This window comes from Syngnathus floridae, chromosome 8 (genome assembly GCF_059516105.1).
Source record: "Syngnathus floridae isolate MCC-2025c chromosome 8, RoL_Sflo_1.0, whole genome shotgun sequence".
NCBI classification, from domain to species: domain Eukaryota; kingdom Metazoa; phylum Chordata; class Actinopteri; order Syngnathiformes; family Syngnathidae; genus Syngnathus; species Syngnathus floridae.
The window spans coordinates 3,705,728-3,731,545 of NC_142420.1; the positions used below are offsets into that span (position 1 = coordinate 3,705,728).

At 46.9% G+C, this 25,818-nt stretch overlaps 4 protein-coding genes across 14 annotated transcripts; 2 read left to right on the top strand and 2 right to left on the bottom strand.

Annotated features, from left to right (window-relative positions):
• Nucleotides 1-15: 15 nt before the first annotated feature.
• On the bottom strand, nucleotides 16-2,600 carry acod1 (aconitate decarboxylase 1). Its single transcript, XM_088383050.1, has 5 exons — nucleotides 2,470-2,600; nucleotides 2,217-2,378; nucleotides 1,980-2,069; nucleotides 1,704-1,903; nucleotides 16-1,444 (listed from the first exon to the last, which is right to left on the bottom strand). Exons 1-5 carry the CDS (start codon nucleotides 2,479-2,481, stop codon nucleotides 493-495), a joined length of 1,416 nt encoding a protein of 471 aa, XP_088239176.1. The 5' UTR covers nucleotides 2,482-2,600; the 3' UTR covers nucleotides 16-492.
• An 802-nt stretch (nucleotides 2,601-3,402) lies between these two features.
• LOC148394035 (uncharacterized) lies at nucleotides 3,403-10,889 on the top strand. 10 transcript variants are annotated; one of them, XR_015860050.1, is made up of 8 exons: nucleotides 3,406-4,473; nucleotides 4,553-4,599; nucleotides 4,667-4,802; nucleotides 4,883-5,726; nucleotides 5,827-7,100; nucleotides 7,166-8,399; nucleotides 8,470-9,315; nucleotides 9,571-10,889. XR_015860050.1 is itself a non-coding variant. In XM_088383725.1 (7 exons), exons 4-7 carry the CDS (start codon nucleotides 8,101-8,103, stop codon nucleotides 9,619-9,621), a joined length of 339 nt encoding a protein of 112 aa, XP_088239851.1. In that variant the 5' UTR covers nucleotides 3,407-4,802; nucleotides 4,883-5,726; nucleotides 5,827-7,100; nucleotides 7,166-8,100; the 3' UTR covers nucleotides 9,622-10,889. The 10 variants fall into 10 exon arrangements, 1 of the variants encoding a protein (XP_088239851.1); XR_015860051.1 differs by having other exon boundaries at nucleotides 3,403-4,802; nucleotides 8,470-8,574; nucleotides 9,246-9,315; XR_015860047.1 differs by having other exon boundaries at nucleotides 3,406-4,599.
• Nucleotides 10,890-14,252: 3,363 nt separating this feature from the next.
• Nucleotides 14,253-22,111, bottom strand: LOC148394036 (uncharacterized). Of its 2 annotated transcripts, XM_088383440.1 has the most exons (7): nucleotides 20,342-22,111; nucleotides 19,418-20,261; nucleotides 18,044-19,317; nucleotides 16,900-17,978; nucleotides 16,743-16,818; nucleotides 15,827-15,896; nucleotides 14,253-15,571 (listed from the first exon to the last, which is right to left on the bottom strand). In XM_088383440.1, exons 4-7 carry the CDS (start codon nucleotides 17,039-17,041, stop codon nucleotides 15,521-15,523), a joined length of 339 nt encoding a protein of 112 aa, XP_088239566.1. In that variant the 5' UTR covers nucleotides 17,042-17,978; nucleotides 18,044-19,317; nucleotides 19,418-20,261; nucleotides 20,342-22,111; the 3' UTR covers nucleotides 14,253-15,520. The 2 variants fall into 2 exon arrangements, 1 of the variants encoding a protein (XP_088239566.1); XR_015859938.1 differs by lacking the exons at nucleotides 18,044-19,317; nucleotides 19,418-20,261; nucleotides 20,342-22,111 and having other exon boundaries at nucleotides 15,827-16,672; nucleotides 16,743-18,033.
• kctd12.1 (potassium channel tetramerisation domain containing 12.1) lies at nucleotides 21,245-23,453 on the top strand. The gene has a single exon (XM_088383438.1). The coding sequence runs from the start codon at nucleotides 21,388-21,390 to the stop codon at nucleotides 22,249-22,251; it is 864 nt and encodes a 287-aa protein (XP_088239564.1). The 5' UTR covers nucleotides 21,245-21,387; the 3' UTR covers nucleotides 22,252-23,453.
• The last annotated feature ends 2,365 nt before the right edge of the window (nucleotides 23,454-25,818 follow it).

Genomic DNA, 25,818 nt, shown 5'->3' on the forward strand with positions numbered 1-25,818 from the left:
GCTGAGTCCAGCTCATTGCCTTTTCCCAACTTTATTTATCAGAATCAAACTTTTGCCATGCAGGTTTTTCATTAGACAACAATAATAATAATGTGCATTTTCGTGTGCATTAAAAGACAGTTTTATACCAAAAGAAATGCAAAAATCCATAGCTACAAAAAGATCATTGTTTGTCCTCGGTAAGAAAAAATAATCAGCTTCTCAGTATGAGTTTTGTTTTATCAATACATAAAAAAGGTGGAAATGCATGTTTTTTATTGCACAATCAAAGTTTTAAATTATCTTGTACACTTAGTTTTAAAAATACATTAAGTCAGACTGACTACAGTACATTTTTACAAACATGACTTCATTGTTTAATTCTGAAAAAAATCTTTAGAAAGCTAGTATGTATTAAAGTAAGTTTTAGGGGTTAATACAATACTTGATTTTCATTCACGTGCAACCAATATATGCAGTGCAAGAACATTGCCTTATTTTTCCTCATCCACTTTAAGAACAAGTCCTTAAGCCATAACGGCGGTCACGTTGCTCAGTCCTCAATTTCAAGTATGAATGCAATGCTGTGCATTCTTTCTCTGTTTCTATGTTCCCTATAGTGTCCAGCACCCCTTCAGCTCCCTCTGAACTCAAGACGAAAGAAGCATTGGCCATGAACTTGTCCACCAGGTCCTCCTGCCTCAGTGGCTTTCTCCAGTGTCCGTAAAATGTATCGCACTTTGCCGAGAAGCTCTCCCCTTGATTGGTTTCTATGACAACCTCGCTGTACATCTTGTCAAAGCTGGCCAGGTTATCCCCAGGAACATGCACCTCTACTTTTCCCAGGAGCTCTTTAAGATCCCGACGCTCCCTTTGAGCTTTGCTGAATGATCCCACCGACATGGCGGCATCCAAGATGGCGGAACAGGCGTTGAACTGGAACGAATGCCTGGCCTGGTGCTCCGTGGTGGGAAAAGCGCAGTCGATGTACTTGGAAGGTGGAACTTTCAGTGTGATGCGTTTTATCTGACTCACGTCCAAGTTTGGGATCTTAGCGCGAGCCGTCAGAGCGGCATCCACCACCCAGTGCATTCCCAAATGAGCGGGTATGCGCTTGAAGGCCACGTCTTGTTCCTCGAGGACCCAACTTGATCCGCCGACACCAGGGAGCGTCATTGCAGACGGGTTGTAGTCTTCATAGTAAACCCCGAAGCCGTGCTCCACGTCCAATATGGCCGGGTTGCCCTCCAGGCCCGTCTGGGCTAGCCGAGCGGCCTCCAGGCCCCTCTGGGCGGCGTAGCCCATGTGCAGGGGTTTGGTTTGGGTGGCGGCGTTGGCCAGCGGCGCCCCGGCTGAGCACGCCGCGATGGCCAGAGCGTTGGCGCATTGCCGGGAGGATAAACCCAAAAGCTTGGCACAGGCCGCTGTGCTGCCCATCACGCCAACTACGCTGGGAGGATGGAATCTGAAGAGAGACATTTCATTAGGGACAATGATGTCATCCAATACTGTATCTCCATCCAGGAATCATGAGATGTGTTTTTCTTCCACGACCATTAGTGGTTACATCACATACAGCATGTAACACTTTCCTTTGCTGGTTGAAAAAAGGAGCATCGCACAAGCCAAATAAATGTATGAGCTGACATTTGACCCCAACAACCATATGCACCAATCAAAACTTAACACTTTAATGTGTTCCTTACATATGTGCAAGTATATACCTTTTAGGGATGTCAAAGGCCTCCCTGGAGAACCTCAAGAGTCTGCCCTGCACCTCGATGCCAACGTTGAAAGCCAGCAACAGTTCCACGCCGGAAGGCGTCGTGGGCGTAACCTCCGCCAAGGCGAGCAGTGAGGCCAGCACCGCCCCCGAGGGATGAGTGGCGGGATACCATGTGTCGTCAAAGTCCATGGAGTGAACCTGGAACCACCCAGCCAAAGTTTCAAATAGATCTCGCGTGACTCTCGAGCCGTATATGTCATGTGACCAAACTTACAGCGACGCCGTTGACAAACGCGGCGAAGTGAGGAGATACAGCTATGTCTGATTTCCCCCAAACGCTGCTCTTCTCCTCTGACTGGAACAACTAACACCATCCACATTAAAATAAAAGGTAAATAAGTTCTTCTGTTCAGATCTTTTAGCATACTTTTTTATTTAACAGCTTGTACTTACAGTTTTGTGAAAAGTCTGTATGAGATTATAAAAAAAGTGGACGTCAGGTGGAGTGTACCTGGCTGTACTTGAGAGCTTTGTCGAAGACGTCCGTCCTGGTTCCTAGCAGGCCCACGCCCACGGTGTCCAGCATCATCCGTTTACTGCGCCTTATCACGCCCTCCGTCAGGTGGCTGGCGCCCAGGGCGTGGATGGCGGCTCCGAAGCTCTCCGTAACACCCTGCAATAGAAAAGGTAAAAACACACTCAAAAAAACACCAGCACCATCATCTAGTTTGTCTTTCAAATCCACTCAGGAGACAGTCCCCTACCTTACGCAGCATTGCTTGTCTCAATGTTTGCGTTGACTATTGAAGGGAAGCTCCTTTTTATCTAGGCCGGTCACCCTGCCCAGTGGCGGAATGTCAAAATTTCCAAAGTGGCTAATGATGGTCAACGTGACAAGAAGTGGGGAGTTTCGTAATGATTGAATTTTGTGTCTGAATAAAGTTTCGCTTTCATGTGCACTTAAAAAAAAAACTGGAGTCAACTCAAAATTTCAAAGCAACAAACCTTGATACGATTTAAAGTTGGGCCATTCAACAAAATAAAGTTTTGCAAATGGAAAATTGGCTTTACTGCATCTTCAACTTCGTGAATTGACAGAACTTATTGTTCCCCTACTTAAAGGTATAAATAAAAGCATCTCAGCATTTTTGGGAGCAAATAACTTTCTTGCTATATTGTACTAACTCACATTGTTGCCAGAAATGGCAAATACTTTTGTTTATTTTAAATGTTTTTCCCAACTTAAATGACGGTTTTAGCCCCAAAATACACAAATTATGTAAGTGCGTCTTTTACATTGTATCAATGTGCTCACGAAAGTGTTGATTTTTTTTTTCCACCTGGAGAATCATAGAAGGTCCAAGTTAATTTGCCAAATAAAAAAAAGTACAACTGTCACAGTTCTTTGCATAGTTTTATTTATTTGTTTATTTATTTATTTATTTGTTTATTTGTTTGTTTATTTGTTTATTTATATATATGAGGTAGTTAGTTTTAATCTGCTGTGCTACGTATACAGGGGGGGGGGGGGGGGGGGGTTGCAGACAAATTTACCAGATACACGCAACTTCATCATGTGTTTCACAATCGAGTTTTTATTGGAGCAGGCAGAGAGATGGGTTTTTTTTTTTTTGTTGGAGGAAATGATACAAGACTAGTCATGGATGCATGTGACACAACCAGCTGGGAAAGTCTAAAGATAAGTTCAGGAAGAAAAAACTCAAAACAAAACAAAGTTCACACTGCGGTCTGAACTGCAGAATGCAGAACAAAATGCCAGTTAAAAGATATTCATCGCTAAAACCAAACACTTGCTTGAAGGTGAAGTTTGTTTTGAATGCAGTCGAGAGTAGAATTCGATGCAGATCTATGGACATTTTAAAGGTCTCCCTCTCTCTTTCTTCAATTTGACGTTTAAAAGATGATTATTTTTTATTTAAAGAAGTGGTTTCTGATAAGCTGAAACGTTGACATTTTTGCTGTTATTTTTTGTACTTGCTAAATAATTGTACGGCTGTAGCAGGAAACAAGTGTGATTTTATATGTTAACTGACCCGAGCTCTCATGAAATCTGATGAAAAATCATCGACAACTTGTAGCTCAAATGGGACCCAACTGTGACCCCGCATCTCTTCTACACAAGGCGACATATTCCACAAGGGGGCGCAAAATCCCATGAAACGCCAGGAATTAACATGTCATGTCATACAACGAGAGTGAACGAAAAGATCTAAAGATCTTTGTAGCCGTGACGGAAAAACCTGTTTGGACCCGTTTGAAAATGATTTATTTGATGTGACTCAAGAATTGTCTCTGTGCAACGGTGTGGTGTTTCTTAACAACTGAATTGAAAATGAGTCCACGGGAGCACTGCAACGGCTGCAGAATGTTTGCAAGAACAATTAATTTTAGGATGAACTATCGATACAAATATTTTCATTTGATTGAAGGCAATGGCGTTAACCACTCGACCAGAGCCTGCTCGGAAACAAAAGGAGTATTGGTTATATTGATAGGGTATCCATCCAAACATGTTCGTTGTTCAAAGTTTCATCGGATAGTCCGAAGCAACCCTTTCCACAGTAGTCACCATGACAGGCGACCACCTGGCGGCGTCAGTGTGCGGAGCGCCGTTGGACGATCAGGAGAAGAAGATTTGAATTGACGGGTGTGACGTCAGGGCTTTCGGTAAATTGAAGACAGGTGTGCTCAAGGGGAGTTATCATATGCAGGTGCCACCGAGCGCATGGCGGCGTACGGTTTCTCAGGTAAGCAGGCAAATGTTTGTCGTCTCCTGCCGTTTTTCACGACGGACGCCGTGTTTGTTGCACGATTTTCGCGCTCAAGGGGAGTTCTCAAATGCAGGTGCCACCGAGCGCGTGGCATTTTCTCAGGTAAGGGAGCAAATGTTTGTCGTTTCTTGCCGTCTCTCACGACGGACGCCATGTTTGTTTGTTGGAGGATTTTCACACGGCGACTGTAGGCGTCGAAGTTAACTGGAGACCGCAAGGAGAGTTTTCAAATCGGCCCCAAAATGTGTGCTGTTGTACTCTCGTGACTCGGCAACGTCACGTCCACCGCGACGGTGGGCCTGGAGGTAAATTGTAGGCTGCAGGCAATTTAGCCCGTGAGAAAATGTTTGCAGTTTCTTACGATGCCATTTATTATTTCTTGCAGGATTTTCGCTGTCTGGGAAGTGCTTGAGGTTTGGGCACGGCACGGCACAATCGACGTTGCGTCGCGTCGTTGCGCGTTTTGGTGGTATTTTAAATGTCTTTTGCGGTTTGTTTGTTTGTTTGTTTTAATGCTGGCCAGCATTTTTTCATTCGTTTGTTTGTAGAAGGTTCGTAAATGACGCCGCCGATAAGCGCGTTTGTCTGACTATAGGAAATGTCAGTTTGACTCTAGTCAACTAAACCATTATTTTATTATTTTATATTATGCGTGTGCCATTTCCGTGTCGCGCAAACTGGTGAATGTAACGAATGTTACGTCATGTCCAAATCGGACCAAATCCATTCAAAGATGGCGCAAGCCCGCTCTCGTTCCGTTACGCAACAAACCTTTGCGCGGGTTATTTTCTCCCGTTTTGGATGCCGCCAACCTGGATCATCGGTCCAATGTGAGGTGAGTTGTAGATGATGAAATTAAAATATGAATTATAATCTTGAATAATTCTCCTAATTGACTACAATGTAATGATTATATTTTTTTTCAAATGTAAAACTCTACTTAGAATGTATAAAATTAAGATATGAACTATAATTTTGATCAATTATCATAACTTACTACAAAATGATATTTTTTTCAAATGGAAAACTCCTAGTATGTATAATTGTTGGTAAAAAAATCATGCCATTGGCACTCTACTCAATGTCTATTTTTGTTGCAATATGCTTGTCTTTTGTAGCACTAAAAAAGGCCGCCCAGCCACCATCCTTCTATACAAAGCAAGCAGGAGGCTCTCGAGGCGCCCTTTCAGTGATGTTGAGGACACTGAGGAAGAGTAGTCCTAAATCAGGTGCAAACCTGTTTTTGTCAAGTTTCAGCTTCCCAACACACAATGGTTGTCGAGTTTTAGCTTCCCAGCACACAATTAATGGCTGTCTGTGTTTTTGTAGGCTGCAAGAGGAGCCGAATGGGAAAAGTATAATTCCATATGAAAAGGCATAATGGCCGATCCAAAGGCGCAATGGCCTAGCCAAAGGCGCAATGGCCTAGCCAAAGGCGCAGTGACCTAGCCAAAGGCGCAGTGACCTAGCCAAAGGCGCAGTGGCCTGTCCGAAGGCGCAGTGGCCTGTCCGAAGGCGCAGTGGCCTGTCCGAAGGCGCAGTGGCCTGTCCGAAGGCGCAGTGGCCTGTCCGAAGGCGCAGTGGCCTGTCCGAAGGCGCAGTGGCCTGTCCGAAGGCGCAGTGGCCTGTCCGAAGGCGCAGTGGCCTGTCCGAAGGCGCAGTGGCCTGTCCGAAGGCGCAGTGGCCTGTCCGAAGGCGCAGTGGCCTGTCCGAAGGAGCAATGCCATATCCGAAGGAGCAATGCCATATCCGAAGGAGCAATGCCATATCCGAAGGAGCAATGCCATATCCGAAGGAGCAATGCCATATCCGAAGGAGCAATGCCATATCAAGTCAAGAGTCAAGCAGCACGCCGCAAAAGTCAACATGTGCGGATCATGTGCCCAGGAGGGGCAGTGTGGTTGCCTTTGGTTATGGGTGCACGACGGAAAGGTTGCAGGTGTGGACAGTGTTTGGGGGTCTGACGGTTGGTCTTGCTTAAGAGGTTGTGGCTTATCTGGATCCAGCGGTGTCTTGTGCTTGGTTGCCATTGTCGGCTCACTTGGGGGAGGATATAGTGACTTGGATGGAGACAAAACTGAACTTTGATGTCCAAGCTTGCCATATGACTTGTACCATTTTGTGTCTTTTTCTAACCTGCCACTGTCGTGCTTTCTGCGTTCTTTGTTCTCCCCCATCGGTGTAGGGCGGCGTTGGAGCGAGCCGATCCCGAATGTCCAATTTTGCAATTTGACTCGTACCATGTTGTCTTTTTCTAACCTGCCGCTGTTGCACTTCATCTAACCCTAACCTACCACCACTGTGGTACTTGCGTTCTTTGTTCTCCCCTAGGTGTAGGACAGCATTGGAGGGAGACGGTAACATTTTGTCTTTTTCTAACCTGCCACTGTCGTGCTTGATCTAAGCTGTGTGTCCTTTGTTCTCTAGGTGTAGGGGGCGGTGTTTGGGCGAGCCGGTCCACGAGGAAGACGTAATGATGCGCGCAGCGCCCAACTCATTGCATGTTCTGCCATTTGCAGGCCGGACGCAAAAGGGGGGGGGGGGGCGCACGGCCCGATCCAACCCGGCGACGGTCACCAATAGTAGCTAGCCGCTGTGATCAAGTAAGCAAGTGACCGACAACTTGGGGTGCTCTTTGAGTTTCTAACATTTGTTTCTGTTTCTGCAGATGGCGACCGGGATGTGACACGATCTGATCAGAGGTGAACGGACCGCTGTGGCATCACTCTGAAGTCGCCGAGTTTTGAGGAAGACCCGCTTCCCTGGAGGCGTCAACCTGGGCAGCGTCAACGTGTGAAATGAATTTTTTTTTTTTTTTAAATTACACCAGCGGTGTCCCAATGTCTGCTTGAGGGCTGCATACTGAAACAAATTCAGAATTCTTTAACGCAAATTCATTAAATCAATCACGAAATGTTGCCGTTGATATTTAGTGCTACAAAGCAGTGTTGTGTTCATTCGTGTGGTGTGTTGATCAAGTTGCCCCGAGGCTGCCATTTGGACACCAATGGTGACGTGTGTAGGGCTGCACGTGTATTGGAAAACTGCCATATGGTGGTCTAGGTTATTGACATGCACTTTAAGACAGCAAAGATTTTTTTTTTCATGTCTCAAATGAAACACGTTTCCTTGCCTAACTATTTGTAATGAGTTAAGACGATAAGTCATTGATGTAAGTTAGTTAACTAATCTAACTGATCTCGTTGCGATCAAATAGTTAACCTCCATCCAAGAATTTTGCACAACTTGCCTCAATGCAGTGGTCTGGCCCAATACTGCCATATCTTTGTTTTTCCAAAATGTTGTGCAGCCCTCATTGAGTGCCAAACGCGCAGCGACGGCAAGCGCAAGCGACCGCGCAGCGACGGCAAGCGCAAGCGACCGCGCAGCGACGGCAAGCGCAAGCGACCGCGTAGCGACGGCAAGCGCAAGCGACGGCAAGCGCAAGCGACGGCAAGCGCAAGCGACGGCAAGCGCAAGCGACGGCAAGCGACGGCAAGCGACGGCAAGCGACGGCAAGCGACGGCAAGCGACGGCAAGCGACGGCAAGCGACGGCGCAGCGAGACTTTTGTGCTTGTCTTGCAAGGTGGAAGAGACGATGTATGAAACGAAGAGCCGGTGGACGGAGGCCACCAGACCCGCGATTGGTGAGCAGGTTGCAAAGGAAGGAATCACCCAAAGAAAGCAGTCGCCAAGTGTTGAAGAGGAGCCTGACGCATGACTGGCCAAGGCTGGCCAGAGGCGGTGACATGGCAATCTAATCTGCAAGCGTAGTGTACACACTTGTTGGTTTTAATTTGATTTCCTTATTTTTCTGCCTTTCAGCTGGCAGCGGATGGGGCGAGCGCCAGCCTGCACCGAGAGGGACTGGGCTGCACCCACAAGACCAGGGAGGGGGCAGGTAATGAGTACGTTGACAGAAGTGAACCGCATGCAACTGAGTGCCGTTTGTCTTTTTGCACTTGTGCCAGGCGAAAGACGAGTCCAACACCGGCCGGAGCAGACCCGGACCTTGGCCCGTGACGAGCGGCCCACACAAGACTGATGGGTGCAGATGCAGCCAGCATTCCGGGGGAGTATGACTTTGTTTTTTCTTTTGTGCTTTCCCTACCCCTGTCTGTTTGAATAGGGTAACTTGTAGCACGCACGGGCATTTGGGTTGCTGTGACCCTCTAGATACGAATTGGCAAAGTAGACAGCCCCTGCCTCCCTCCCTCCCTCCCTTCCCCCCCCTCTCTCTCTTGCTCTCTTTCTCCAACGCGCCCGGCAGTACCTGCATGGCCTGGTGCACTCAGGATGGAACGTGGCTATACCTTGCCCTTTGTGGAATACCAGGGTATAATGTCTGCCAGACTGGGTCCCAGTGTCGTCGACGGTGTCGAGGACGAGGAGATTCTCCGTGACGCTCTCCGTGACGTCACGTTTTCCTCTATTTTTCCTCTCGGGGCCAAGCCAGCTCTACTCAGGGGGAACTGGCCGGTTGCGCTTAAGTGCGCACCAAAGCCTCTTTTCGTCTCCTCTCGCTCTCTCCCTCCCTCTCTCCCTCCCTCCCTCCCTCCCTCCCTTTTTGTAAGGGGTTAAACATTTCATAACCCGGATCGCTCCAATGCGGGAGGGCTGTATGAGACATGCGCCAGCCCGTGCGTGCCGCTAGTTACCTGATTCAAACTTACCTTAGTCAAGGTTGGGGGGGTGCTAGTGGAATTTTTCCCCTTGCCAAAACCAACACAATATGTCTGCCTTTCAGGATTGCTGGGGCACTGGATCGGACGAGTGCCTTCACAGAGAGGGACTGGACAGGACCGCGGGACCAGAGGGTAATAATAAAAAACTTTATTTGCAGAGCACCTTTCATACAAGAAATGCAGCTCAAAGCACTTTACAACAATGAAAGAAATTATAAGCATCGAATTCTTCATATAGGAACAGACATAAAAAGAAAACAAACGTTCATGTATGCATACGCAATTAATAAAGGGAGCTTAGAATAGGAGCAAGCTTTAATAGACAGGTAATGAGCACGTCCACAGAAGTGAACCGCATGCAACAGAGTGCCGTTTTTCTTTTTGCAGTGGCACGAGGCGGAGGATGAGTCCAAACGTCGAATACCGGCCGGGGGGTGAGCCAACCTTCGCCCGTGATGAGCGGCCGACACGAGACGGACGGGTGCGGATGCGGCGAGGCCAAAGCGCCCAGCCAGCATTTAAGGAGAGTATGACTGCGGTTTTTCTTTTGTCCTTTCTTTCCTTACCATCCCTCCACTTTTTCACTGGGTGTGCACACTGGCTATCTGCATGATGCCTCTTTCTCTCTCTCTCTCTCTCTCTCAGCGCCGCGTCATTTTGCAATATTGTTGTTTTACTGTTGTTTTTTTAATCATGAAATGAACTGTTTGTACTGTAATTGTGTGTGTGTGTGTACCACTGAACTGCAATTAAACTGTGAACTGAATTCAAGTGGTCCATTTTAAACATTGGCATTGGCAGGCTATCGTGCATACAAACTGGAATCATTTGAAACATTCTCAATGACAAGACAATTGTAAAGTTAGGCTGAAACAAAATTGACTTAAATATGCAGTGTCAGGCTTTTATTTTTTTTAACTACACAAAGAAAAGTGGCATGCATTCTAAATTGCTGACAAAAGCCAAGTAGCCAGACACCCATAGATGCAAACGACAAGTGTACAAACGGTCTCTGTTGCGATCAGTAAGTCATCTTTGGCAACCCTGCTTTAAAATGGCCACCGAACTCAGAATCTTGCAGAATGTTGGTACATTTTTCTGTAAGAGTAAAAGCTGTTATTTGAATCTAGTCAGAGCCATTTTTTGGTTAGTTTTGAATCGTCATGCATCATGTGGGCATTCTTGTGAATAAAATCAACAGTGGTGTGTTTGCTTCCTGTTGGTGGTCTTGTAAATAAAGTCAACTTTGGTGTCAGTCATCATTCGCGAGGTGCCTCAATCGATGGTGCATCTCTTGAATGTGGAACTAATGGCATGTTTTGTTACAGGGCTTTGATGTCTTCATTGGCTGTTTGACTACAAAAAAGGCTGTTGCTGTCCAGTCCAGGTTGCTGCTATAGTCAATTGAATTTATAAACATAGCGTGCAACTTCCAGGACCTTAGCTTTCAATTCAAAGCAGAGTTGCTAAACTACACGGCCAGCCTCGGCACATGTACTGGGTGGTACCACCCAGTTCAGAGTGAAGTAAAGGCCAGAATGTTCTTATTCATACCGGCATCCTTATGAAATTGACCATATCAGAAAGGCTACATGAATTCCAAGTGCTGCCACCGAGTAGCAGCATATTTGCCTCAACCTGTCTGATGCTGGGTCAATGCGATGCACCTTTTGTTGTTTTGCCCAAAACAACCTAAGAAATAAAGTACTGCCGTTATCTCGCCAGTGTGCATGTGTGTTCAAAGTACAAAACTCATTTGCATGATAGAAGTCTAAACCACATGCTAGATATTTGCCTCAACCTGTCTGATGCTCTATTTAACTGTATGCGATAATTTTTAACAATTTTAATCATTTAAATTTTTAAGTACATTACAAATGAAAGGTGCCCCAATTAGACAGCTGGGTCAATGTGACCCGTCTTTTGCGGTTTGTTCTGCCCAAAGCAACCTAACAAATGCACATAAGTACTGCCGCTATCTCGCCAATGTGCGTGTCTCTAAAATGTACAAAGCAAGCAAATTCATTTGCATAATAAACTTCCAAACCACGTGCTAAAAAATATTCATGTGATGCAGAAAGTCTTCTGTAGCTTGCTAAGATTTGCCAATTTGAGCAATGCCGTATCCGAACCCGAGGCTGGGGGTTGCCCGTCCATGTGCCTAATCGCTCGGGGATTGATACATCAGCAATGTCAAGTCAAGTTTATTTGTATAGCCCTAAATCACAAACAGTCTCAAAGGGCTTCACATAGACAAAAATGGACAATTATTCTCAAAGCATCCCATGATCTTAAGCTCCCAATGCTTCTTTCTAGGTCTCCTCATGTCCTCAGCACTGCAAACTTTTGTGCCGGTACACCATATGAAGTAAATGGCGGAATATGGGGGGGGGGGTTTACACCTCCTCGAATGTGTATCAAGCATACCAGATGGTGTTTTAGAACAGCCTAGAATATTAAGTTACAAAAAGTTAAAAAGTTTAAAAAAACTTACTAAAGTTTTAAAAAGTTAATGATTATATATTTGCTCCAAGGAGGGAGTATTGACAAACGTCACCTCCTTCATAGTCTGCGCATTGTTGTGTGCTTCGCAGCGCGGTGTAGACAGGGGGGGGTAGTGGGCGCAGGCGGCACGGGGAGCAGGCGGCGCAGGCGGCGCAGGCAGCAGGGGGCGCAGGCGGCGCAGGCAGCAGGGGTGGGGAATCGAACCCTGGATCTCAGGTGTTCGAGCGCAGCGACGGAGCCACTCGCCAAGCGTGGCGAGCTCGGCAGTGACCCCGCTTTCACTTCGAGTCATTCTTACACGTTCAGTATTGCGCTCCGCGCGCGCTGAGTTAGTACAAAAGAGAACTGGCGGCCACCGGCTGTCGTGTCGCACTGGCCGACCGGTTCGTGACACGGCCTCATGCCCCGTACGACGCTGGTTCGATCCCAGTGGTGGGAACTTTCTCCGGCCCACTTTTGTAAGCGTCTGAATACATGCATATAGGTTGCATGTCGACGCATTTATTTATGTATGAACACCCAGTGTGGCCCCGCCCGCAAGTGGGCGGGGCGATGCAGCCGGCCCCGCCCCCATCAAAATGGCCCCGCCCCTGGCCCCGCCCCCCGCCCTACAAAAAGACAGTAGGGTAGGGGGCGGGGCGAAGCCCCGCCCCCTGCCCTACAAAAAGACAGTAGGGTAGGGGGCGGGGCTTCGCCCCGCCCCCTACCCCATCAAAAGACAATTAAAAGTGCATTGAAAGACAGTAGGGTAGGGGGCGGGGCGAAGCCCCGCCCCCTACCCTACTGTCTTTCAATACACTATTAAAAGACAGTAGGGTAGGGGGCGGGGCTTCGCCCCGCCCCCTACCCTACTGTCTTTATATATATATATATATATATATATATATATATCAATCAAAAGACAATTAAAAGTGTATTGAAAGACAGTAGGGTAGGGGGCGGGGCTTCGCCCCGCCCCCTACCCTACTGTCTTTCAATACACTTTTAATTGTCTTTTGATTGGGTAGGGGGCGGGGCTTCGCCCCGCCCCCTACTGTCTTTTTGTAGGGCAGGGGGCGGGGCGAAGCCCCGCCCCCTACCCTACTGTCTTTTTGTAGGGCAGGGGGCGGGGCTTCGCCCCGCCCCCTGCCCTACTGTCTTTTTGTAGGGCAGGGGGCGGGGCCAGGGGCGGGGCCATTTCGATGGGGGCGGGTCCGGCTGCATCGCCCCGCCCACTTGCGGGCGGGGCGACACTGGGTGTTCATACATAAATAAATGCGTCGACATGCAACCTATATGCATGTATTCAGACGCTTACAAAAGTGGGCCGGAGAAAGTTCCCACCACTGGGATCGAACCAGCGTCGTACGGGGCATGAGGCCGTGTCACGAACCGGTCGGCCAGTGCGACACGACAGCCGGCGGCCGCCAGTTCTCTTTTGTACTTACCCAGCGCGCGCGGAGTGCAATACTGAACATGTAAGAATGACTCGAAGTGAAAGCGGGGTCACTGCCGAGCTCGCCACGCTTGGCGAGTGGCTCCGTCGCTGCGCTCGAACACCTGAGATCCAGGGTTCGATTCCCCACCCCTGCTGCCTGCGCTGCTTGCGCCGCCTGCGCCTCTGCTACCCGTGCTGCCTGCTCCCGGTGCCGCCTGCGCCCACCACCCCCCTACGCTACCTGCGTCCCCTGCTGTCTACACCCCGCTGCGAAGCACATAACAATGCGCAGACTATGAAGGAGGTGACGTTTGTCAATACTCCCTCCTTGGAGCAAATATATAATCAATAACTTTTTAAAACTTTAGTAAGTTTTTTTAAACTTTTTGTAACTTAATATTCTAGGCTGTTCTAAAACACCATCTGGTATGCTTGATACACATTCGAGGAGGTGTAAACCCCCCCCCCCATATTCCGCCATTTACTTCATATGGTGTACCGGCACAAAAGTTTGCAGTGCTGAGGACATGAGGAGACCTAGAAAGAAGCATTGGGAGCTTAAGATCATGGGATGCTTTGAGAATAATTGTCCATTTTTGTCTATGTGAAGCCCTTTGAGACTGTTTGTGATTTAGGGCTATACAAATAAACTTGACTTGACATTGCTGATGTATCAATCCCCGAGCGATTAGGCACATGGACGGGCAACCCCCAGCCTCGGGTTCGGATACGGCATTGCTCAAATTGGCAAATCTTAGCAAGCTACAGAAGACTTTCTGCATCACATGAATATTTTTTAGCACGTGGTTTGGAAGTTTATTATGCAAATGAATTTGCTTGCTTTGTACATTTTAGAGACACGCACATTGGCGAGATAGCGGCAGTACTTATGTGCATTTGTTAGGTTGCTTTGGGCAGAACAAACCGCAAAAGACGGGTCACATTGACCCAGCTGTCTAATTGGGGCACCTTTCATTTGTAATGTACTTAAAAATTTAAATGATTAAAATTGTTAAAAATTATCGCATACAGTTAAATAGAGCATCAGACAGGTTGAGGCAAATATCTAGCATGTGGTTTAGACTTCTATCATGCAAATGAGTTTTGTACTTTGAACACACATGCACACTGGCGAGATAACGGCAGTACTTTATTTCTTAGGTTGTTTTGGGCAAAACAACAAAAGGTGCATCGCATTGACCCAGCATCAGACAGGTTGAGGCAAATATGCTGCTACTCGGTGGCAGCACTTGGAATTCATGTAGCCTTTCTGATATGGTCAATTTCATAAGGATGCCGGTATGAATAAGAACATTCTGGCCTTTACTTCACTCTGAACTGGGTGGTACCACCCAGTACATGTGCCGAGGCTGGCCGTGTAGTTTAGCAACTCTGCTTTGAATTGAAAGCTAAGGTCCTGGAAGTTGCACGCTATGTTTATAAATTCAATTGACTATAGCAGCAACCTGGACTGGACAGCAACAGCCTTTTTTGTAGTCAAACAGCCAATGAAGACATCAAAGCCCTGTAACAAAACATGCCATTAGTTCCACATTCAAGAGATGCACCATCGATTGAGGCACCTCGCGAATGATGACTGACACCAAAGTTGACTTTATTTACAAGACCACCAACAGGAAGCAAACACACCACTGTTGATTTTATTCACAAGAATGCCCACATGATGCATGACGATTCAAAACTAACCAAAAAATGGCTCTGACTAGATTCAAATAACAGCTTTTACTCTTACAGAAAAATGTACCAACATTCTGCAAGATTCTGAGTTCGGTGGCCATTTTAAAGCAGGGTTGCCAAAGATGACTTACTGATCGCAACAGAGACCGTTTGTACACTTGTCGTTTGCATCTATGGGTGTCTGGCTACTTGGCTTTTGTCAGCAATTTAGAATGCATGCCACTTTTCTTTGTGTAGTTAAAAAAAATAAAAGCCTGACACTGCATATTTAAGTCAATTTTGTTTCAGCCTAACTTTACAATTGTCTTGTCATTGAGAATGTTTCAAATGATTCCAGTTTGTATGCACGATAGCCTGCCAATGCCAATGTTTAAAATGGACCACTTGAATTCAGTTCACAGTTTAATTGCAGTTCAGTGGTACACACACACACACAATTACAGTACAAACAGTTCATTTCATGATTAAAAAAACAACAGTAAAACAACAATATTGCAAAATGACGCGGCGCTGAGAGAGAGAGAGAGAGAGAGAAAGAGGCATCATGCAGATAGCCAGTGTGCACACCCAGTGAAAAAGTGGAGGGATGGTAAGGAAAGAAAGGACAAAAGAAAAACCGCAGTCATACTCTCCTTAAATGCTGGCTGGGCGCTTTGGCCTCGCCGCATCCGCACCCGTCCGTCTCGTGTCGGCCGCTCATCACGGGCGAAGGTTGGCTCACCCCCCGGCCGGTATTCGACGTTTGGACTCATCCTCCGCCTCGTGCCACTGCAAAAAGAAAAACGGCACTCTGTTGCATGCGGTTCACTTCTGTGGACGTGCTCATTACCTGTCTATTAAAGCTTGCTCCTATTCTAAGCTCCCTTTATTAATTGCGTATGCATACATGAACGTTTGTTTTCTTTTTATGTCTGTTCCTATATGAAGAATTCGATGCTTATAATTTCTTTCATTGTTGTAAAGTGCTTTGAGCTGCATTTCTTGTATGAAAGGTGCTCTGCAAATAAAGTTTTTTATTATTACCCTCTGGTCCCGCGGTCCTGTCCAGTCCCTCTCTGTGAAGGCACTCGTCCGATCCAGTGCCCCAGCAATCCTGAAAGGCAGACATATTGTGTTGGTTTTGGCAAGGGGAAAAATTCCACTAGCACCCCCCCAACCTTGACTAAGGTAAGTTTGAATCAGGTAACTAGCGGCACGCACGGGCTGGCGCATGTCTCATACAGCCCTCCCGCATTGGAGCGATCCGGGTTATGAAATGTTTAACCCCTTACAAAAAGGGAGGGAGGGAGGGAGGGAGGGAGAGAGGGAGGGAGAGAGCGAGAGGAGACGAAAAGAGGCTTTGGTGCGCACTTAAGCGCAACCGGCCAGTTCCCCCTGAGTAGAGCTGGCTTGGCCCCGAGAGGAAAAATAGAGGAAAACGTGACGTCACGGAGAGCGTCACGGAGAATCTCCTCGTCCTCGACACCGTCGACGACACTGGGACCCAGTCTGGCAGACATTATACCCTGGTATTCCACAAAGGGCAAGGTATAGCCACGTTCCATCCTGAGTGCACCAGGCCATGCAGGTACTGCCGGGCGCGTTGGAGAAAGAGAGCAAGAGAGAGAGGGGGGGGAAGGGAGGGAGGGAGGGAGGCAGGGGCTGTCTACTTTGCCAATTCGTATCTAGAGGGTCACAGCAACCCAAATGCCCGTGCGTGCTACAAGTTACCCTATTCAAACAGACAGGGGTAGGGAAAGCACAAAAGAAAAAACAAAGTCATACTCCCCCGGAATGCTGGCTGCATCTGCACCCATCAGTCTTGTGTGGGCCGCTCGTCACGGGCCAAGGTCCGGGTCTGCTCCGGCCGGTGTTGGACTCGTCTTTCGCCTGGCACAAGTGCAAAAAGACAAACGGCACTCAGTTGCATGCGGTTCACTTCTGTCAACGTACTCATTACCTGCCCCCTCCCTGGTCTTGTGGGTGCAGCCCAGTCCCTCTCGGTGCAGGCTGGCGCTCGCCCCATCCGCTGCCAGCTGAAAGGCAGAAAAATAAGGAAATCAAATTAAAACCAACAAGTGTGTACACTACGCTTGCAGATTAGATTGCCATGTCACCGCCTCTGGCCAGCCTTGGCCAGTCATGCGTCAGGCTCCTCTTCAACACTTGGCGACTGCTTTCTTTGGGTGATTCCTTCCTTTGCAACCTGCTCACCAATCGCGGGTCTGGTGGCCTCCGTCCACCGGCTCTTCGTTTCATACATCGTCTCTTCCACCTTGCAAGACAAGCACAAAAGTCTCGCTGCGCCGTCGCTTGCCGTCGCTTGCCGTCGCTTGCCGTCGCTTGCCGTCGCTTGCGCTTGCCGTCGCTTGCGCTTGCCGTCGCTTGCGCTTGCCGTCGCTTGCGCTTGCCGTCGCTTGCGCTTGCCGTCGCTTGCGCTTGCCGTCGCTGCGCGGTCGCTTGCGCTTGCCGTCGCTGCGCGGTCGCTTGCGCTTGCCGTCGCTGCGCGGTCGCTTGCGCTTGCCGTCGCTGCGCGTTTGGCACTCAATGAGGGCTGCACAACATTTTGGAAAAACAAAGATATGGCAGTATTGGGCCAGACCACTGCATTGAGGCAAGTTGTGCAAAATTCTTGGATGGAGGTTAACTATTTGATCGCAACGAGATCAGTTAGATTAGTTAACTAACTTACATCAATGACTTATCGTCTTAACTCATTACAAATAGTTAGGCAAGGAAACGTGTTTCATTTGAGACATGAAAAAAAAAATCTTTGCTGTCTTAAAGTGCATGTCAATAACCTAGACCACCATATGGCAGTTTTCCAATACACGTGCAGCCCTACACACGTCACCATTGGTGTCCAAATGGCAGCCTCGGGGCAACTTGATCAACACACCACACGAATGAACACAACACTGCTTTGTAGCACTAAATATCAACGGCAACATTTCGTGATTGATTTAATGAATTTGCGTTAAAGAATTCTGAATTTGTTTCAGTATGCAGCCCTCAAGCAGACATTGGGACACCGCTGGTGTAATTTAAAAAAAAAAAAAAATTCATTTCACACGTTGACGCTGCCCAGGTTGACGCCTCCAGGGAAGCGGGTCTTCCTCAAAACTCGGCGACTTCAGAGTGATGCCACAGCGGTCCGTTCACCTCTGATCAGATCGTGTCACATCCCGGTCGCCATCTGCAGAAACAGAAACAAATGTTAGAAACTCAAAGAGCACCCCAAGTTGTCGGTCACTTGCTTACTTGATCACAGCGGCTAGCTACTATTGGTGACCGTCGCCGGGTTGGATCGGGCCGTGCGCCCCCCCCCCCCCTTTTGCGTCCGGCCTGCAAATGGCAGAACATGCAATGAGTTGGGCGCTGCGCGCATCATTACGTCTTCCTCGTGGACCGGCTCGCCCAAACACCGCCCCCTACACCTAGAGAACAAAGGACACACAGCTTAGATCAAGCACGACAGTGGCAGGTTAGAAAAAGACAAAATGTTACCGTCTCCCTCCAATGCTGTCCTACACCTAGGGGAGAACAAAGAACGCAAGTACCACAGTGGTGGTAGGTTAGGGTTAGATGAAGTGCAACAGCGGCAGGTTAGAAAAAGACAACATGGTACGAGTCAAATTGCAAAATTGGACATTCGGGATCGGCTCGCTCCAACGCCGCCCTACACCGATGGGGGAGAACAAAGAACGCAGAAAGCACGACAGTGGCAGGTTAGAAAAAGACACAAAATGGTACAAGTCATATGGCAAGCTTGGACATCAAAGTTCAGTTTTGTCTCCATCCAAGTCACTATATCCTCCCCCAAGTGAGCCGACAATGGCAACCAAGCACAAGACACCGCTGGATCCAGATAAGCCACAACCTCTTAAGCAAGACCAACCGTCAGACCCCCAAACACTGTCCACACCTGCAACCTTTCCGTCGTGCACCCATAACCAAAGGCAACCACACTGCCCCTCCTGGGCACATGATCCGCACATGTTGACTTTTGCGGCGTGCTGCTTGACTCTTGACTTGATATGGCATTGCTCCTTCGGATATGGCATTGCTCCTTCGGATATGGCATTGCTCCTTCGGATATGGCATTGCTCCTTCGGATATGGCATTGCTCCTTCGGATATGGCATTGCTCCTTCGGACAGGCCACTGCGCCTTCGGACAGGCCACTGCGCCTTCGGACAGGCCACTGCGCCTTCGGACAGGCCACTGCGCCTTCGGACAGGCCACTGCGCCTTCGGACAGGCCACTGCGCCTTCGGACAGGCCACTGCGCCTTCGGACAGGCCACTGCGCCTTCGGACAGGCCACTGCGCCTTCGGACAGGCCACTGCGCCTTCGGACAGGCCACTGCGCCTTCGGACAGGCCACTGCGCCTTTGGCTAGGTCACTGCGCCTTTGGCTAGGTCACTGCGCCTTTGGCTAGGCCATTGCGCCTTTGGCTAGGCCATTGCGCCTTTGGATCGGCCATTATGCCTTTTCATATGGAATTATACTTTTCCCATTCGGCTCCTCTTGCAGCCTACAAAAACACAGACAGCCATTAATTGTGTGCTGGGAAGCTAAAACTCGACAACCATTGTGTGTTGGGAAGCTGAAACTTGACAAAAACAGGTTTGCACCTGATTTAGGACTACTCTTCCTCAGTGTCCTCAACATCACTGAAAGGGCGCCTCGAGAGCCTCCTGCTTGCTTTGTATAGAAGGATGGTGGCTGGGCGGCCTTTTTTAGTGCTACAAAAGACAAGCATATTGCAACAAAAATAGACATTGAGTAGAGTGCCAATGGCATGATTTTTTTACCAACAATTATACATACTAGGAGTTTTCCATTTGAAAAAAATATCATTTTGTAGTAAGTTATGATAATTGATCAAAATTATAGTTCATATCTTAATTTTATACATTCTAAGTAGAGTTTTACATTTGAAAAAAAATATAATCATTACATTGTAGTCAATTAGGAGAATTATTCAAGATTATAATTCATATTTTAATTTCATCATCTACAACTCACCTCACATTGGACCGATGATCCAGGTTGGCGGCATCCAAAACGGGAGAAAATAACCCGCGCAAAGGTTTGTTGCGTAACGGAACGAGAGCGGGCTTGCGCCATCTTTGAATGGATTTGGTCCGATTTGGACATGACGTAACATTCGTTACATTCACCAGTTTGCGCGACACGGAAATGGCACACGCATAATATAAAATAATAAAATAATGGTTTAGTTGACTAGAGTCAAACTGACATTTCCTATAGTCAGACAAACGCGCTTATCGGCGGCGTCATTTACGAACCTTCTACAAACAAACGAATGAAAAAATGCTGGCCAGCATTAAAACAAACAAACAAACAAACCGCAAAAGACATTTAAAATACCACCAAAACGCGCAACGACGCGACGCAACGTCGATTGTGCCGTGCCGTGCCCAAACCTCAAGCACTTCCCAGACAGCGAAAATCCTGCAAGAAATAATAAATGGCATCGTAAGAAACTGCAAACATTTTCTCACGGGCTAAATTGCCTGCAGCCTACAATTTACCTCCAGGCCCACCGTCGCGGTGGACGTGACGTTGCCGAGTCACGAGAGTACAACAGCACACATTTTGGGGCCGATTTGAAAACTCTCCTTGCGGTCTCCAGTTAACTTCGACGCCTACAGTCGCCGTGTGAAAATCCTCCAACAAACAAACATGGCGTCCGTCGTGAGAGACGGCAAGAAACGACAAACATTTGCTCCCTTACCTGAGAAAATGCCACGCGCTCGGTGGCACCTGCATTTGAGAACTCCCCTTGAGCGCGAAAATCGTGCAACAAACACGGCGTCCGTCGTGAAAAACGGCAGGAGACGACAAACATTTGCCTGCTTACCTGAGAAACCGTACGCCGCCATGCGCTCGGTGGCACCTGCATATGATAACTCCCCTTGAGCACACCTGTCTTCAATTTACCGAAAGCCCTGACGTCACACCCGTCAATTCAAATCTTCTTCTCCTGATCGTCCAACGGCGCTCCGCACACTGACGCCGCCAGGTGGTCGCCTGTCATGGTGACTACTGTGGAAAGGGTTGCTTCGGACTATCCGATGAAACTTTGAACAACGAACATGTTTGGATGGATACCCTATCAATATAACCAATACTCCTTTTGTTTCCGAGCAGGCTCTGGTCGAGTGGTTAACGCCATTGCCTTCAATCAAATGAAAATATTTGTATCGATAGTTCATCCTAAAATTAATTGTTCTTGCAAACATTCTGCAGCCGTTGCAGTGCTCCCGTGGACTCATTTTCATTTCCACATTCAAAATCTCAAGTCACATGTCCATTTTAACTTGCACATACGGTTCAAATCATTTCACACTGACTTCTTCGTTTTTTCCTTCCTTTTTTTTTGTCCTCAGATTTTATTTACAGGTCATTGGATTAGCGTGATGTAGTTTAATGGTTAACATGCATGTTAACCATGCAACTCCCTCCTCCTTTCCTCCCTCAGGTCCACGCTTCATAAGCCGTGCGCAGCCTCTTGAGGCTCAGTCAGCCAGCCCACGGAAGGAGCCGACACGCACACACGCGCACGCAGACGGACACGATGGCTCTGGCCGAGGCGTCCAAACAACGCGACGACTCCCACTTTCCGGAAATCGTCGAGCTGAACGTCGGGGGACAAGTGTACGTCACCCGGCTCCAAACTCTGGTCGCGGTGCCGGACTCGCTCCTGTGGCACATGTTCAGCCGCCGGACCCCGAAGGAGCTGGCCAGGGACACCAAAGGCCGCTTCTTCCTGGACCGAGACGGCTTCTTGTTCCGTTACGTCCTCGACTACCTCCGCGACCTGACCTTGGTGCTGCCGGACTACTTCCCAGAGAGAAGCCGACTGCGGAGGGAAGCGGACTTCTTCCAGCTTCGGGAGCTGGCCAAGAGGCTCTGTCCGCAGGTGAGCAAGGACAACTCCATCAGCGAGGAAATCTGCCAGAGCGATACCGAGGACGCATCGCTCCAAGGCAGCCAGCCACTGTGCGCATCAGCCGGGGGCGCGGAGGCTGCGTTACGCACCAGCACGGCCGTGCGCTCTCCGTCCATGGACTCCAGGAAGTCAGGCTATATCACCGTAGGCTACCGAGGCTCGTACACCATCGGCCGGGACATCCAAACCGACGCCAAATTCCGCAGGGTGGCACGCATCACAGTATGTGGCAAGACGTCCCTGGCCAAAGAGGTTTTTGGAGACACGCTGAACGAGAGCCGAGACCCGGACCGTCCGCCGGAGAGGTACACGTCGCGCTACTACCTCAAGTATAATTTCCTGGAGCAGGCCTTTGACAAGCTCAACGAGGTGGGCTTCCACATGGTGGCATGCAGCTCCACGGGCACCTGCGCGTACACCAGCAATGATCCTGGCGAGGACAAAATCTGGACAAGTTACACTGAATATGTCTTTTGTCGAGAACAGTAGCCACAACACTTTTTCGATGGAAATAAATGATCCCTTTTATTCTACTACGTCCTTGGAATCATTAATAACCCGTATGACCGTTTAATATCCAAAGATTAAAATGCACCCCAAACAAAAAGATACTGAAATGTAGAACTGCATGGTTGTAGACCAGTGTTTCCTAATCTTTATGGAGTTATGTGCATATATTTACCACCAAACAAAAACTGACAAGTAGTATAAATATACCCTACAGTGTATCTCTCCGTCTGTATTTGCAAATTCATTTTTGCAATTCATCCTCTGTTACTTGCCCCAAAACTCACCTATCTGCTGTTTTGTGCTCAACTGATACCAAGGAAATGTTCAAATTGAGTTCACGAGCATCATTTAGACTGTTTTGGGGCTGATGTCAATTACCTCTGTCTTTTGGCCGCTGTCTCAATCCCATTGAGTAGTTGAGGTTCACAGAACTAAAATAATGATAATGCATGGTGGTTGTGGAAGAGCATTTCTTTGTACAGCCTGTCACTATTGTGAACAAAGATACATCAATCGTAGTATTTCTGGACGAATAAAATGACATGATACGTACAAAACAATGATTATGGTACTGTGTATGTAATATAAAAGTTGCCAACAAAACAATCAGGCTCCAATAATAACATCATTTTAAATTAAACTTTTAAACATGTCAGAGAGAGCTACGACCCATGTTGAGAATTGGAACACTGTTAAGAACAAACAATTAATTTTTTTTTTGTAATCCAATTAAAACTGTAACCTGTGTTGTGAAAGAACCTTCAGTGGCGACAGAAACGATCCAATTTAGTGCAAAGTTGTAGAATACAACAAAACATCAAACTAGGTAGGAGACCAGCATCTGTTTTTCAACTCAATGCTATCTTAATTAGGAGGACAAAATAATTAATTTCAAATTATTTGTCAAGCAGACCTCAAGGTCCTGGACAATGGGGCTGCCAGATCGGTCCTTTTCTTCACTGTATATAAAAAGTTTTACAGTCCTTTTGCATATCGTCCTAGTCCAATAATTTTTGATTTTTTTGGGGGGAGTTTTTTTTGCTTTTGGTCAGAAACAAGACATGCTAAGTCAGGTGGTTGAATGCAAAAGCTGTTTCAGCTCATAATGTAGCTTCAGCGAGACATGGTGTAACTCAGCAATGAAATGGCAATTTTATGTATGAATAAACTCATAATACATATGTTGTTGTTTGGAGTATTTTGTTTTCAGTGTCAATGTATGTTCCTGTTATCTCTTGTCATAAACCAAATTAGCTGTGTGAGTTACTAAACAAGTAGTAGAACTTCCAAACTGCGCCCATCCAAATTGCGACAGTAGCGGAGCATAAAGGTAGCTGGCTAAAAGGAGGTACATGCTAACCGACAATCTGGACAAATGTGAGCATTTTCCATTCCTTAGGATAAAGTCATCAAAGGCTCAATTATCAAATATCTGTAAAACAATTATCTGGAGCTAATATCTTGTGGTGATCTGGTTTGATTCTAATACTACCCTTGTGTTTTCCATCAGTCTAAATGCCTCATGCCTCATAATTGATGCTATGACAAATATCTGGTTTTGCCAAGGAGGCTCACTAAAGCAGTGTTGTGTTTTCTTTAGAAAATTTTATGTTGTTGAAGGTATGTACGCATCTTGCTTCGCGATTTTGTCATCCCCCGCTCGTAACACTGTATTTCTGTACATAGGACATTTCCATAATAAACTGTTTTTCTCCTGCCCTGTGCCAGCCCCACCTCGGCCTCCTTAATGTCCACCGCTGACCTTTTTAAACAGCAGGCAATCAAAGGGGAGGCCTCAAAGAGAAATTGCACTGGACCTCATCAGAACTCAGACGAGTCACACGGCTATTAAATGGCTCGGGAGGCGGTAAATATCATGGGGGGAGGGGGGGTCTTCCACATAAATTGAGGCGCGTCACATGCTAATCGTACGCGCTTGTCTTTGTCAGTTGCAAATGTGAAAGGTTCCAGCTGCACGCTAATACAAGAGACATGCATATTTGGATCACCTTGCTCATTCATATCAAAGAAGAGGCTTTGAATTCAGAAGATCGTGAGGGATTATTAAAATTATTATAAAAACTAGTGGTTGAGATAAACCATGCAGGGGATCTCGGACACATCCCTGAGGGATCCCCTTGGCATTAAATTATATAATGAAATTATGTATTTTACAGTGCCTTAAAGATTAGTTGGACATTTTCAGCAGTGAAAAGTAAATATTTTGTCTATAATTAATTTAATAAATTCATTAGTTTTCATGTACACTTAATACATTAAAAAACACATCATTTGATGAGGGCTCAGGTAACAAACCATCACCGCTCAGCTTGGAAATGTCACATGACCAAACCCAGAAAATAGGTGCTCATTGCCATGTGCAGCGCAGGATCTAATCCAGCCAATATATATATAAGAATAAATATAACCCTCAGTCTTAAAGTTGCTTGAAGTATCAATACTCGCTGAAGTTCTTGTGTTTAATGTTGAAAGAAAAACCCTCTTTGTTTTTTCAAGGTTATCAATTGATTTTTTACCAACCGAACCACATAGAGATGAATAACTCAGCTCATGATGATCACCGGTTGTATAAATAATCCTACCAATTGATGATTTCAGCGCTGGTATCAGCTGAGTGATCTTATCGCATTGACTTGTAAAATTGGTTCCTCTTTTTAATGCAACCATAGCTGGTCAGCGCACCAAAGCTAATGAAGTGCAAATGGCTGCTGAGGCCAAGTGCAGCTGAACATGACATTTTCAAATTGCTGCAAAAGCTCTTGTCATTGGTCACATTTTTTTTTAAATGACATTGATTAAAACAATAATTAGTAAGATTTTCCACTTTTATTGACTAATTTCATGAAAACAATATGGTGATACCTGCTGTCAGATTAAGTCGTACTTTATTAATTTAAATCGTAGTTGTTGTTTTTTTTAACAGAGTGGTTAAATTGTCTTTAAACCTGTGCTATGTGACAAATTATTATTACTTAATGATGTCAAGAGTTTGACTCTGGAAGAGATTATTTTTCTTATGATGCGCAAGACAACGAGCACCAAGGGCCAAATGACAACTATGGGAAAAGGAAATGTGTCATGAGCCATCGTTGTTGTGCAGTCGTTTCTATTTCATAGCTTTGTGTACACATTGTGCGTCCGTCACTCGGCATGGCTGCAGTTTGATTCCCTCAAATGGACTCAGGGCGCTCCTCGGCTTCCTGACTTATTTTAGATCAAAGCTGCTTTCATTTGCACATCACAACGGTGACTCTGGACCAAAAGCCTCATGATTATTCTAATTGAATCGAGAGTGACAAATACAACCTTCTCAATGTGAGGACAAATCAAAATATTGTATAAGCAAGAGTTCCTAGTAGGATTTTGACTTTGGATCAGTATGAAAATGATACCTCACTGTTTTTTGACATGACATCATGGTCACACCTACACAGATCAATTTTCAAGAGCAAATCCAGGTCAAGATGAGCGTATGGTTTCCACATGAATTCAAAGCAGGCACCGCAGTGGCATTTGGTTTTGGGA

Excerpts from the sequence above, each read along its gene's own strand:
- acod1 (XM_088383050.1), bottom strand. Across the intron at positions 2,070-2,216 it reads AAGCTCTCAAGTACAGCCAG|TTGTTCCAGTCAGAGGAGAA; the intron begins GTACACTCCACC and ends GGATGGTGTTAG. Across the intron at positions 1,904-1,979 it reads CGTTTGTCAACGGCGTCGCT|GTTCACTCCATGGACTTTGA; the intron begins GTAAGTTTGGTC and ends GGGTGGTTCCAG.
- LOC148394035 (XM_088383725.1), top strand. The coding sequence starts at position 8,101 with ATGAAACGAAGAGCCGGTGGACGGAGGCCACCAGACCCGCGATTGGTG. Across the intron at positions 8,400-9,245 it reads CAAGACCAGGGAGGGGGCAG|GATTGCTGGGGCACTGGATC; the intron begins GTAATGAGTACG and ends TCTGCCTTTCAG. Across the intron at positions 9,316-9,570 it reads CAGGACCGCGGGACCAGAGG|TGGCACGAGGCGGAGGATGA; the intron begins GTAATAATAAAA and ends TTCTTTTTGCAG.
- LOC148394036 (XM_088383440.1), bottom strand. The coding sequence starts at position 17,041 with ATGAAACGAAGAGCCGGTGGACGGAGGCCACCAGACCCGCGATTGGTG. Across the intron at positions 15,897-16,742 it reads CAAGACCAGGGAGGGGGCAG|GATTGCTGGGGCACTGGATC; the intron begins GTAATGAGTACG and ends TCTGCCTTTCAG. Across the intron at positions 15,572-15,826 it reads CAGGACCGCGGGACCAGAGG|TGGCACGAGGCGGAGGATGA; the intron begins GTAATAATAAAA and ends TTCTTTTTGCAG.
- kctd12.1 (XM_088383438.1), top strand. The coding sequence starts at position 21,388 with ATGGCTCTGGCCGAGGCGTCCAAACAACGCGACGACTCCCACTTTCCG.